Below are 12,306 nucleotides of genomic sequence, written 5' to 3' on the forward strand. Positions count from 1 at the left end.
TATATATATATATATATATATAATATATATATAGTAAAAAACTTCATATGATAAGTTCATAATTTTTCTTTGTTTTAAAATGTCAGGATGCTATAGCTTTGGATCCTTTTGGTCAAGATCCTTTATAGCTTTTTATTTTCTGTTTTGAATTTTAAAAAAGTCTCAGATTTTCAATGTGGTCTCAGACGTTTGGAGACCACTTCATATTTTAAATCTTTTATAAAGGCAAGTGTAACAGCAGGTATTAAAGATCATAAATAGTTCAGTAGAAAGTGAGCTGATTGTCAGGATAAAGCACTAGCTTGAATATGATTTGTCATTCAGAAACTGACATTTCAGCCATTAGTGCAACCACTTATACCACACAGTGAGCTGGGAACCAGACATTATTAAACACTTTTCTTGATACTGACGCTCTCTCTGTATCTCTCTCGTCCTCAGTCAGACCCTCACACATTTGTTCTCTTTCTAACGCAGGTTAACACCATTTTTAACAGACATTATTCTCAGGAGTGCAAACCACTCACACTAAAAGCCTATTACTGCTGAGTACATTCATTTCAACAGCTGTACTGGGATGTGAGTGTGTATGTGATAGAGTATGTGTTCATTCATAATTCATCTTCTCTCTCAAACATTGACTTTGCTTGCGTGTATTGATTTTAGAGCTTAGATTCTCTTTTTTGGACATGTACTGCAGAGAGCATTCAGGAAATTATGGGAATGAGATCAGGAAATGGTTTGAGCTGGATCTGAACTCACAGCACTTGACAGAGCACCACATCTTAATAAGTCAGAACACAGTTGCAAACCAATAGGCCACAGTGTATCCCACTTTTATTAGGCCAAGGACACAATAGAAAGAAAGAGCAGGGTCCTCTGTTACATACTGTATCAAACTGAATGTTGCATTTTGAACATTAAAGTCTGGCCTTTAATAACATGTGTTTAGTATCATGTGTATTTACATACTTAGCCACATTGCTTAGGTTAAAATAATCTTTTTGAGAGTGTAACGAATCAGTCCACTGAAGGCGAGCGTAGTGAAGAACCCAAGTGCAGTTTATTTACAGGTGACCCAAACAATGACGTGAGCTGGTTCTGGAATAACTGGCATGACGTGAACAACACCAGCCAAGACAGTCGGGATGTGAGTATGCTCTGGTGCAGAGGGTACAGCACAGTTGCGGGGCTCCTCATCCGCAATTCCCACAGTAAGAGGTGACCCAGCCAACAACAGAACAAAGTCAATATAACATTCCAGTGACCAACAAATAGTTACCCCTGGCAAACTTGAACGAAGGGGTTCATCGACACCAAAAAGAAAAATTTCTTTGAGGGTCACGTCATTAAAATCCACCTGGTGACAAAGTCCACAAAAGTCCTCCACGTAATCCTCTATGGCCCGGTTTCCTTGGCGAAGGCAGAGGAGGCGTGAAACTGCTGGGTTCATTGTGGGGCTCGTGTATTCTTTAACGAATCAGTCCACTGAAGGCGAGCGTAGTGAAGAACACATGTGCAGTTTATTTACAGTCAACACCAAAACGAAAAATGTCTTTGAGGGTCACATCATTAAAATCCACAAAGTGACGTACCTCACAAAAATCGGCCACATACTCCTCTATAGCCCGGCCGCCCTGACGCAGGCAGAGGAGACATGAAACTGCTGGGTTCATTTTTTAGCGGTCGTGTATTCTGTAACGAATCAGTCCACTGAAGGCGAGCGTAGTGAAGAACCCAAGTGCAGTTTATTTACAGGTGATCCAAACAATAATCCGAGACTTGACTTGACATGAACAGACTTGACTAGAACAGACTAGACTCACCGACAGCGGGTTACAACATCAATACACGACGAAGACTATGGGAACATGATGGCTACTTATATCAGACAATGAGGGTCAGCTTTTAAATGTTAGCTTCGGTTGATATAACATTATTTTAAGGTAGGATAAATATATTATTTAAAACTATAGTTTTTAAAAAAAATACATATCCATGCAATATGCTGTTTTTGTCTTTTCTATTGTCTAATTGGTTCATTCTGTCCGATTCTCTCTGATTGGTACAGTTCCTGTGCACAGTGGTTGCAATTCTGCTGCATTACTTCTTTATGTCGTCATTTGCGTGGCTCTTTGTGGAAGCTCTTCATATTTACCGTATGCAAACAGAAGCAAGAAACATCAACTATGGAGCCATGAGATTCTACTATGCTATTGGCTGGGGAGTCCCTGCTATCATTACAGGTGTGTACACACACACACACACACACACACACACATATATATGTGTGCTTTCATGCAGATATGCTCTGTGACATGTATGTGTGCTGCAGGGCTGGCGGTCGGGTTGGATCCAGAGGGTTATGGCAACGCAGATTTCTGCTGGATCTCCATGTATGATAAGCTCATGTGGAGCTTTGCGGGACCAGTTAGCGTCGTCATACTGGTATTGTGCTCTTCAGTGTGTTTGTGTTGTTTGCACCATTTAAAGAATTTTTATATGTCTTTGTAATTCTCTTTCTGTGTTTTGGATGTATTTAGTACTGTAATGATCATCTACATTGGCAACTCTCTCTGTTTTACAGATGAATGGTGGGATGTTTTTGATTGTTCTGCGTATGACATGTAACCCCACTCAGAAGGATATAAAGAAGCTGCCTGTGATGTGAGTACAACATGCATGTTTTCAGGAACATTCAATATGGAAAATGGGAGGGGGAACTTATAAACCTTATCATCATGAATATTATTTAGGTGACCTCCAAAAAAATGTTAATTCTATCATCATTTACTCACCTTCAAATTGTTCCAAACCTGTATGAATTTTTTTCTTATGCTAAAAAGAAAAGAAGATATTTTAAATCCAAAGTGAGCATTTTTTCTTTACACCCCAACCAAAAAATATTATTTTATATTATGTTACTATAATATTTTAATTATACTAGTATAATACAATCAGATTATATTATATTATATTATATTTACTGTTATATATTTTCCAACAATTGTAAAAGCTATACTGGTTATAATGGTGCTTCTTCCCTGCATGTTTTTCTAGATGCAATTCATGAGTGTCAAATTTTCAGCACATAATTTATGACTTTTCATCTCTTTATTCTAAATTCATTCCTTTTATTCTATTTTCCCCTCTCTATCTCTCAGTTCTACTATCCGCAGTGCCTTCCTCCTGTTATTATTGAGTACATGTGTTTGGTTGTTTGGTCTTATGGCTGTTAATAACAGTGTCCTGGCGTTCCACTACCTGTTCATTGTCCTCTGTTGCGTACAGGTAAGTGTGTGCTGACTCTTACACATCTCTTTCTTTTGTGTATGTTTGTGTGCTTGAGTTTGTCATTTTTGCATTTTTTACACTGTACACTTTGATAGTTGTGTTTTATATCATCTAGTATAATGTTATTCTCCTACTCACCTGTCTCAGGGATTGGCTGTACTGTTAGTTTTTACTCTCCTGAACTCTGAGGTGCAAGAGGCCTGGAAACTGGCCTGTTTGGGCAAGAAAAGCCCCAGTGAAGAACCTCCCAGACCTCCACAGATTACTGTTAGTGAACACAAACATACATATTAACATATGACCCCCACTACATGCACAGCCACATACACATCTTTAACACAAACCCATATTTGACTTCACGGAGTGAAAATAAGCATGTGGAATTGTAACCTGCTGTATGTGTACAGGGCCAAAACCCATACAACAGCGCCTCCCTGCTGGAGCAGAGTGGATTACACCGGATCACACTCGGAACTTCAACCGTCTCATCAGTCAGCAGTGCAAGGTCTGTCAACACATCAACACATTAACTTGAGATTGAAAATTCTTTAAACAATTTATACCTCAATTTAAACACATTTTAAAATAAAGAAGGGTCATGAAATAAAAGTTAGACTTATTGGTTACATTTTAAGGTTTAATGAACTAAAAAGCAAAAAACAAATCCCGCACACTATGCAAAAAATATAAAAAAATTTATTGACTACGTTTCGGTCGCATGACCTTCGTCAGGAATTTTTTTTTCTAAAAAAAATAATTAAAAAAATTCCTGATGAAGGTCATGCGACCGAAACGTAGTAAATAAATATTTTGATATTTTTTGCATAGATAGTGTGCGGGATTTGTTTTTTGCTTTTTAGTTTTTTGACCTGGTTGGTCTTTGCCTCTTACGCACCTATCTATTGTCGTCAGGTGTGCGGAGTTTAATTGTTAAAAGGTTTAATGAACTAACAATGTTTTTTTACAATACTGTGTTATTACTATGTTAATATGTGTAAAAATATGTTCATTGTTAATTCATATAATTCATGTAATTTCAAATAATGTAAAGTTTTGTAGATGTAAACTATTCACTCAAATTCTTATGCTGATAATATACTGTTCAATATCAACTGTAGATTGTATATCACTTTCTTATTTACATTTTTTACATTGTACATAATTTGTATGCTGAACGGTGAAAACAGATGTAAACATTTGTTGCCATTTTGGTCGACTACCTACTGTATGTATCTGTATGTAGCAAACTGAAATCCTGAAATTTAGCCTGTATTTTTTCTCAGGGAGAATCTCTTGGCACGGCAGACTCTAGAGCACACTCTTGGTCACACAGGGGCCACTGACCTGGACGTGGCAATGTTTCACCGCAACGGAGGTACACTAACACACAATAACCTGCATGCATGTACGTATTCACACTTACACACACTCCTTAGCTGATCGCTAGTCATTCTTTACTTATAATATTCTAGTGTTTGTGACTTTGTCTTGTCAGTATTTGTGTAATTTAGTTTACCTATTCTTCTGACCGTCTGTCAGGTGAGGACTCAGACTCAGATTCTGATCTCTCACTGGAAGAGGAGCAGAGTTTGTCCATCCCATCATCAGAGAGCGAGGACAACGTGCGCCTGCATGGACGCATCCAGAGACGCTTCAAACGGACTGGTCACAGCGAACGTTTACTCACAGAGCCCACCCACAATGGTGGAAAAGGTACCAAACTACCAATATTATTGTTGGAGTTGTCTATGTCATTGGTATTGAAGCCAAAGGAGTGCAGAAACTTTAGTGTATAAACCCAACTGTTAGTGTATGGAACTGTTTATGTGTCAGATCTGGATGGCAATGACCTGCTCTCCTACTGGCCAGCGCTGGAAGGCTGCGAGGCGCACTCACTGCAGAAATGGGGCTCAGAGCGCCGACTAGGGGGCGACTACAGCAAGGATGCAGCTAATAACAACCAACCAGATGCAGCGCTGACCAGCGGAGATGAGAACGGATTCACACACAGACACCGCAAGGGTGAGGCACACTTTCATTCAAAATGTTACCCAATATTGACCAAAAACGATACATTGTAATATTTAATTGTCCATACTTATTCCTTCTCTTTTCACATTTAGATGACATCTGCCGCCACTTAAACTTTTAAAACATTTAAAACAAATGAAGTAACATGGGGTGTTATAGTAAAACTACAACTAAAACCATTTTTAAAAATCATTACTTAAAATAAACATTAACTGAAATAAAATTAAATATTAAAAACACTGTTTGTTTTTTTTCATCTAAGTTCCAAGGCAACATTTATTTTCATTAATTTAACTTGATGTAATAAAATAACTAAAACTGCAATAAATATTAACAAAACTATGTTGACATATTTAAAATAACAAATAAAAGTGGCAAACACACTAATGAATTACTTAAACTAAAAAAATTAAATTCAAATAACAACAGAAAATAAAAAACGAATTCAAAATATTAATTAAAACTATAACAGCATCTCAGTGATACTACAATAACACTGACCGATATTAAACATTTTTTATTCACTGGCTTATTTTTTTCTTAAGATGAACTTTCCATCATCTGACACTTACATTATAATGTTGTGATGTCTAAATTCACAACAACTGATTTGAGCTTTTAGTGTAATAGTATTTTTAATTTATGTAGAAATAAAATAATTGTATTTTTATTTGTGTTTTTAAGAAAATATTTTAGAAATAAAATAGCAATAAAATATTATAACTTAATATAAATTGAAAATGAAATATAAATTATATCAGTTATATCCGTTACATGAAAATAGTTATCGGCTTATTGCAATTAGCCAGAATTTTGATATCTGTGCATAGAAAGCCATACTAAACCCCTCTTCATCAATTTCTCAGGAATCCTGAAGAATCGTCTTGGATGCCCTCCTGCTCTGCAGGGCTTGTCTGCCGGGGGTCGCGCTCCCAGCGAGATGTCTTGGTACAGGACCTCCACATTGGGTCACCGAGGTGTCCCAGCTGCTTCCTACGGTCGTATGTACTCTGGAACTGGCTCACTGTCCCAACCTGCTTCCCGATACTCTTCCCGCGAACACCTGGATTCACTTGCGCGACGTCAGCGTTCCCGTGACAACCTCGACCTGTTGCCGAGAAGACGCGAGCTTGGTGCCGAACCCCTGGGTGGGTCCAGAGAGAGGCTGGGCCCTGTTCACACTATCCATGCCTCCAGGGAGGATCTGGTGGTCAGGGGTGGTATGGTGGGTTTAATGGGGGCAGAGGGTTCGTTAAGTGGTTCAAGAACTCAGCTTAACACTCTAACAAGGCAACAGGCCTCTCGGGAGCACCTCGGAGGGGCTCTTATGAGCAGTCGGTCCCGGGAGCAGTTGGAATCTAACGGTGGAGTACAGCCCTGCAGGGAGTGGCTGAGAACCCTGCCACCCCGACAGCTCTCACACCCTGAGCCACACCCACCCTCCTCACCACCTCCACCAATCACAGAGGAACCCCAGGAAACCCTGCCCTCTCGCCGTGGTCGCCTAGACTCCGCCCCCCCATGTAGGTACCCTCCATCTACAGCTGCACCCGGAGCTCCATCCAGTCGCCCACCCTCTAGTGAACACCTGGATATTCTCTCCTCCATACTCGCCTCCTTCAGCTCCTCTGTCTTAACCCCGCCCCCTAACCCTGTCTCTGCCTCGGCAGGCCCCTCCCCTTCCCCACCTCCTCTCTCTGCGACCTCTCAGAGCGTCTCTGAAGTATCACCTGACTCTGAGTAAGTCCAGCCCATGTTTTGTCACCTTTTGCATTCCTCATTTGTTTCATGTTCATCCTTGGTTCTGTTCAGTTACAAAATGTCAAAGCTGCTCTTTTCCATCCAGAAAAATGCATGGTGATCAGTTGCAAATTTTGTGTGGTTTACAACAGCTACAATAAAAAATACTTTTTAGCTTTTTAATTTTAATTGTTTTATTTGCAAGTGATGAAACATGAAAATTGCTATTAAAAATAAAAACATACGAAACAATATAAATATATAAATTATAAAATATAATATATAATGTGTGGGTATAACATTATTCAAATAATTAAGAGTTTTTATTAAAATAATCCTAATAAATAATAATATAAATAATAATAATTATTTTTTTGTTGTTGATATTTTTATTTTTTGTTTAACATTAAAAATGTTATAAAATTTAAAAAAAAACATTCTGAACAATATGAATATATAAATAAGTATATATGTATATATATTCATATTGTTTAGAATGTTTTTATATTATTATTATATTATATTTTATAATGTTTGTTTTTTATATTATTTTTCAGTGATCAAGATTTCCATAAAATATAAAGATGTTATAAACAATACATAATATATAATAAATGAAAATCAATCTGTATACATATATATCTCACCTAGAGTACTAAGTGAGCCCCTTCAAAAAAATGATGTACAGGATGACATTATTGACATTTTTCCTGTTCTGTCTTTTTCTTTTTTCTCCTTTTAGAGTTAACAGAAGTGATGGACAATCTTGATGATTCCTTCACAGTCCCATAATGCACCTCTGCAGATGGGCTCAAGAATCACAGGACAGAGCCAACCGGAGCAATCAGGACTCCTACTTGACCCTGGGAAGTGTGTTGGACGTGAGAGTGAAGTTGTTCATCGAGGGCTGGAGATGTCACCCTCCTGAGAACAGACAGGAAATCAGACCAGAGAAGGTGATGATTTCTATGATTTTCATTTATCCAAACTACAAACCTCAGATTTCAGACCAACAGCTGAGAAGACTGGTCAGAGACACACAGAGAGAGAGAGAGAGAAAAAAACTGTACAGAACATTTTTATACTTTTTGTATCTTTTTCATCAGAGATCAAAGAAGAAAAATCTCTAGTGATGTTTTTGAAGATTGTGTGGATATGTGTTTAAGTGGGTAGGATAAAAAAAAAAAACATTTTCAAACCCATTCCGAACCAAAACAGTCCCAAACATTCCCACTCCAATCTTTCCATTCCAACATGTGTTTATGCAACAAGCCACGCCCACTGATAGACCGGAGAGAGTCTATGAAGAAAAGGATTGGTCCGCGTAAATGCAGAAGATATTGGCCCAAACATAGGATTGGTGGGAAACTCCAGAGACAGTGATTGTAATTGTAAAGAATGATGAAACAGAAGATATGTTTGGACCGTAATGATTGTCAATCAATGGATTGTTTTCAGACAGGTGACTTGATTGGAAGATTTTAGGTTGGTCTAAACACATTTCAACAAACTCCAACAAACTCATGCTTGTATATGAAATGCCTGTCCGGTTTCTGGAATATTTTTGGCCAAACTGCTCTGAAATAATATTGAAGCATGTGTTTGTTGCAGCTGTGTGAAGAGACCTATTATTCATTTGTGTAACTAGCCTACAAGCATATTCAAGACTTTGTAGCATAATTAAGACCTCTTTCATATCCAGGCTTATCATAATTCAAACATTGCTTTAGGAAGTGTTACTCAAAGACCCCAAATCAACTATTCAGGAGAAAATATTTAATCCACCTTTGATTTCTTTTCTAACAAAGAGAGGATATCTAAATATCAATCATTATTGTCTCTGTGGAGTATGAAATAATCTTAGTGCTTCAGAGGAAGGTACATTGAAAAATTAGCTAAATTCAGCAATTAAGGTAAGCGCATCTCAAAATATCAAGGGAAATCATGCTTCATCATATGACTTTATCTCTTTAGTCATTTACAGTATTATCATGAATTTTGCCAAAAAGAGTGCCCTATGTCACCCCTTTTATACCTCTTACCTGTCATAAAGTGCTTCAGTAATTTTTCTATTCATGGTTTTATATTTTATTTATTACTGCATAACTTTATCTTGTACAGACATTAAATTCATTTATTTTCTTTATTGATATTTATTGAAATTAATTTCTCTACCATAATCGTTGCTGGAATGTTTCTGAAGAAGAGCATATGGGAGGTTTTTTTTTTTTTCTAAGAGTGAGATTTCATCTGTTTCAAATGTTTCATGTGTGAAACTTTTGTACATCTACCGTCTGATATGTCCCCCTTCTCTTCTGTTCAAAATGCATTCTGGGAAAAGAAATGTCCTCTGTCCATCAGAGAGAGAGAGAGTGGTGGAAGACAATGAGAGAGAAAAGGGGAATGTATAATGGCTCAACATGTTTATTGTGGGACATGTTGTATCCCTTTTACTTATGGGGGTGTTCAGAAAAAAAAATCTGCTACCAATGAGAGATGAAAGTGAGACCCGTCGGGCGTCAATAAAAGAGTTATTGCTACCACACTTCTGTATGTTTTTTATTCAAAACAAACACTTCTTTGGTTAAAAAAAATGTAACTTGTTCATCACATTACACGTCTTTCTAAATTTCAGTCAAATCTAATGCAATTACATCTAATTGTAAATATTAAATCTGCTTTTACAGTGGAAGGTTCTCACTAGTTTAATTCAGTCTAACATTCTGTTTCACTGGTTTACACACTCAATTTCCAGTCAACTGTTGTAAAAAGACAGTTCATCTAACAATGAGAGCATCATCATTTACTCACCCTCATGTTGTTCCAAACCTCTACGACTTTATTTCTTGCAACATAGAACATATAGGTTTGGAACATCATGAGGGTAAGAAAACAATGACAGAATTTCCATTTGATACCTTTAAGATTTTTCATATTTTGAAAAAGAACAGAGGGCTCTGTTCCCAAACACTGTATACTAAGACAAGTAAATGAACAACACTGAACTTAGATAAATTCAACCACTCCATGAGTAGGAAGTCAATTTAAGAGAAGCACTTATTTACCTGAAAAAACCTGCATAGTATAAATGAGCTACAGTGAACTGAATCCAAAGGTTGGTCCTGAAGACACTGTCCTAAAACAGTCAGATGAGTTGAATCCAAGGATAGATTATGGACTGTCAATGACCCCTGAAATGTTTTCCATACATGGTGTGCTCTTTCTAATTAATTAATCTACAGTAATTTGTAGTGTAATGTTTGATGCTATTTACATTGTAATGTAAATGCCATCAAATGGGGGCCTTGGAGAACCTTAATCAATCCTTGATTTGACCCACACACATTAAATTAAAATGCTATACAGTAACATTAGAAATCTCATTTCAGTTCATTTCCTCTTCTCATCAAGCACAAGTATCAGGACTAAATATCTCCTCACTGCTCAATTCTGGCCTGACTGTGTGAGGGTTTTGGGCTGTTCACACAGAACTCGTGCTCTGCTTTTCCATTGTAAACATGCACTAGATGGACCTGTTCGATCATTGCACTCCAATTTCCCATTTGGAAAACTTCCATAACATAAGATTTTCGGTTGTTTTGGTTATATGATATCACTCAAACATGAGACCCAGAGAGACTTACACAGTGCATGATAAACATTCACTCTTCTGAGCAAATTAAATTCATAAACAGGTCAACGTAATTACATTTACATTATAATAAGTCTTACAGGCTTGTAAAAAATGGTAAATGAGCTTTTATGTTGACAATTTTGCTCATGTAAAATGCTAGCATTGCATAGCACTGTTTATCCTCTGCAAATTGGATTCTAGAAGGCTTTGTTGACAATTGCAACGCTAACGTTAGTATTACCATTTGATTCTTTAGGTGTCCCATACTCAGAATTTGTGCTCTGCATTTAACCCATCCATTTGCTGTGGTGCCTGGGGAGCAGTTGGGGGTGCCTTGCACAAGGGTCTCACATCAGTTGTGGTATTGTATAGAAGAGAGCGCTGTACATTCACTCCCCCCACCTACAATCCCTGCTGGTACTGAGACTCAAACCCACGACCTTTGGGTTACAAGTCTGACTCTCTAACCATTAGGCCACAACTGCCCCTTTATGTATTTATATGTCATAATCCAAGTCTGTCGGACAATGGAGCGCCTTTAAAGGGACAGTTCACCAAAAAAAAGAACATTTTGTTGTCATTTACTTCTCCTTATGTCGCTCCAAACATGTATGACTTGCTTTCTTCTGCGGAACCCAAAAGAAGATATTTTGAGAAATATCTCAACTGTTTTCCATACAATGAAAGTCAATGGGGTTAAAAACAACACTGAACCCATTTACTCCTATTGCATGGACAAAATAAACACCGAGGCATTTTTCAAAATATCTTTTGTGTTCCTCAGAAGAAAGTAAGTCACCGTTTGGAGCGATATGAGGGTTAGTAAATTATGAATTTTCATTTTCAGATGAACTATCCCTTTAACTATCCCACTTTTGATTGAATGGAACGCATCATCAGTGTCGAGAGAGAGTATGAAAGGAAATTAGATTTTTATTGGCTATTGGAACAAAGCCTGCTTGAGTGAATTCCCCCCTCCATAGCCTCCTGAGAACCAGAAATAAAAAGCTTTGTGAATTTAGTATTTTTTCATGTCATTACATTGTTTAGAGCATAAGAGAAAAATGGTAAAATAACATTTTTGAAAAATTATATTTTATTCATAAGTTATGCTATGTCCTCTGTAGAGGACACCAGGACTCAGTTTTTCTAAAAATAAAATGACAAGAGTAGACATGAAAAGGCAAAAACAATGGGAATTTTTTTTAAATCACCAATCAATTTTTAGGTTTCAGGATTTTTTTATAACTAACTTTGTTTAAGGATGGTTCTCAACTATGTTATAAAATATATAACAAAATGATTTGATATACCATTTTGCTTTATGCAGTATGTGTGTACAAATTCCATAAACTGGTTTTCCCATTAAGCACAATGTTATCTATACACTGTATCTAATTTGCATATTAAAGTGCTGTTGGGACAGCATGTTGAAAAAAGAAGTGTAATAATGGGAGTAGTAATTGGCCAGATTTTCATAATAATATCTAATATTTCATAAGAATATTGATATATAATTTATTTTCCTATTCAATTGTTTTGTCTCCCAAACTGTGTAATAATCATGCTTTTAGTCCTGGAGTCCTCTACAGAGGATCAGTATGAAA

General features: G+C 37.0%; 1 protein-coding gene across 2 annotated transcripts in view; it reads left to right on the forward strand.

The window, feature by feature from the left end:
- LOC107679402 (cadherin EGF LAG seven-pass G-type receptor 3-like) overlaps window positions 1–9,577 on the forward strand; it is a 47,269-nt gene extending 37,692 nt beyond the window's left edge. Inside the window, exons 26-36 of one of the 2 annotated variants that reach the window (XM_016474936.1) lie at window positions 2,072–2,246; window positions 2,336–2,448; window positions 2,588–2,667; window positions 3,165–3,291; window positions 3,442–3,561; window positions 3,702–3,799; window positions 4,578–4,699; window positions 4,834–5,007; window positions 5,128–5,316; window positions 6,192–7,065; window positions 7,808–9,577. In XM_016474936.1, coding sequence (XP_016330422.1) covers window positions 2,072–2,246; window positions 2,336–2,448; window positions 2,588–2,667; window positions 3,165–3,291; window positions 3,442–3,561; window positions 3,702–3,799; window positions 4,578–4,699; window positions 4,834–5,007; window positions 5,128–5,316; window positions 6,192–7,065; window positions 7,808–7,835 — 2,100 coding nt within the window. In that variant the 3' untranslated portion in view covers window positions 7,836–9,577. The remainder of the gene's footprint in view (window positions 1–2,071; window positions 2,247–2,335; window positions 2,449–2,587; window positions 2,668–3,164; window positions 3,292–3,441; window positions 3,562–3,701; window positions 3,800–4,577; window positions 4,700–4,833; window positions 5,008–5,127; window positions 5,317–6,191; window positions 7,066–7,807) is intronic. The other variant, XM_016474947.1, reaches the window with a different exon arrangement.
- The last annotated feature ends 2,729 nt before the right edge of the window (window positions 9,578–12,306 follow it).

Source organism: Sinocyclocheilus anshuiensis, unplaced genomic scaffold, assembly GCF_001515605.1.
Source record: "Sinocyclocheilus anshuiensis isolate Anshui unplaced genomic scaffold, SAMN03320099.WGS_v1.1 scaffold13, whole genome shotgun sequence".
NCBI classification, from domain to species: domain Eukaryota; kingdom Metazoa; phylum Chordata; class Actinopteri; order Cypriniformes; family Cyprinidae; genus Sinocyclocheilus; species Sinocyclocheilus anshuiensis.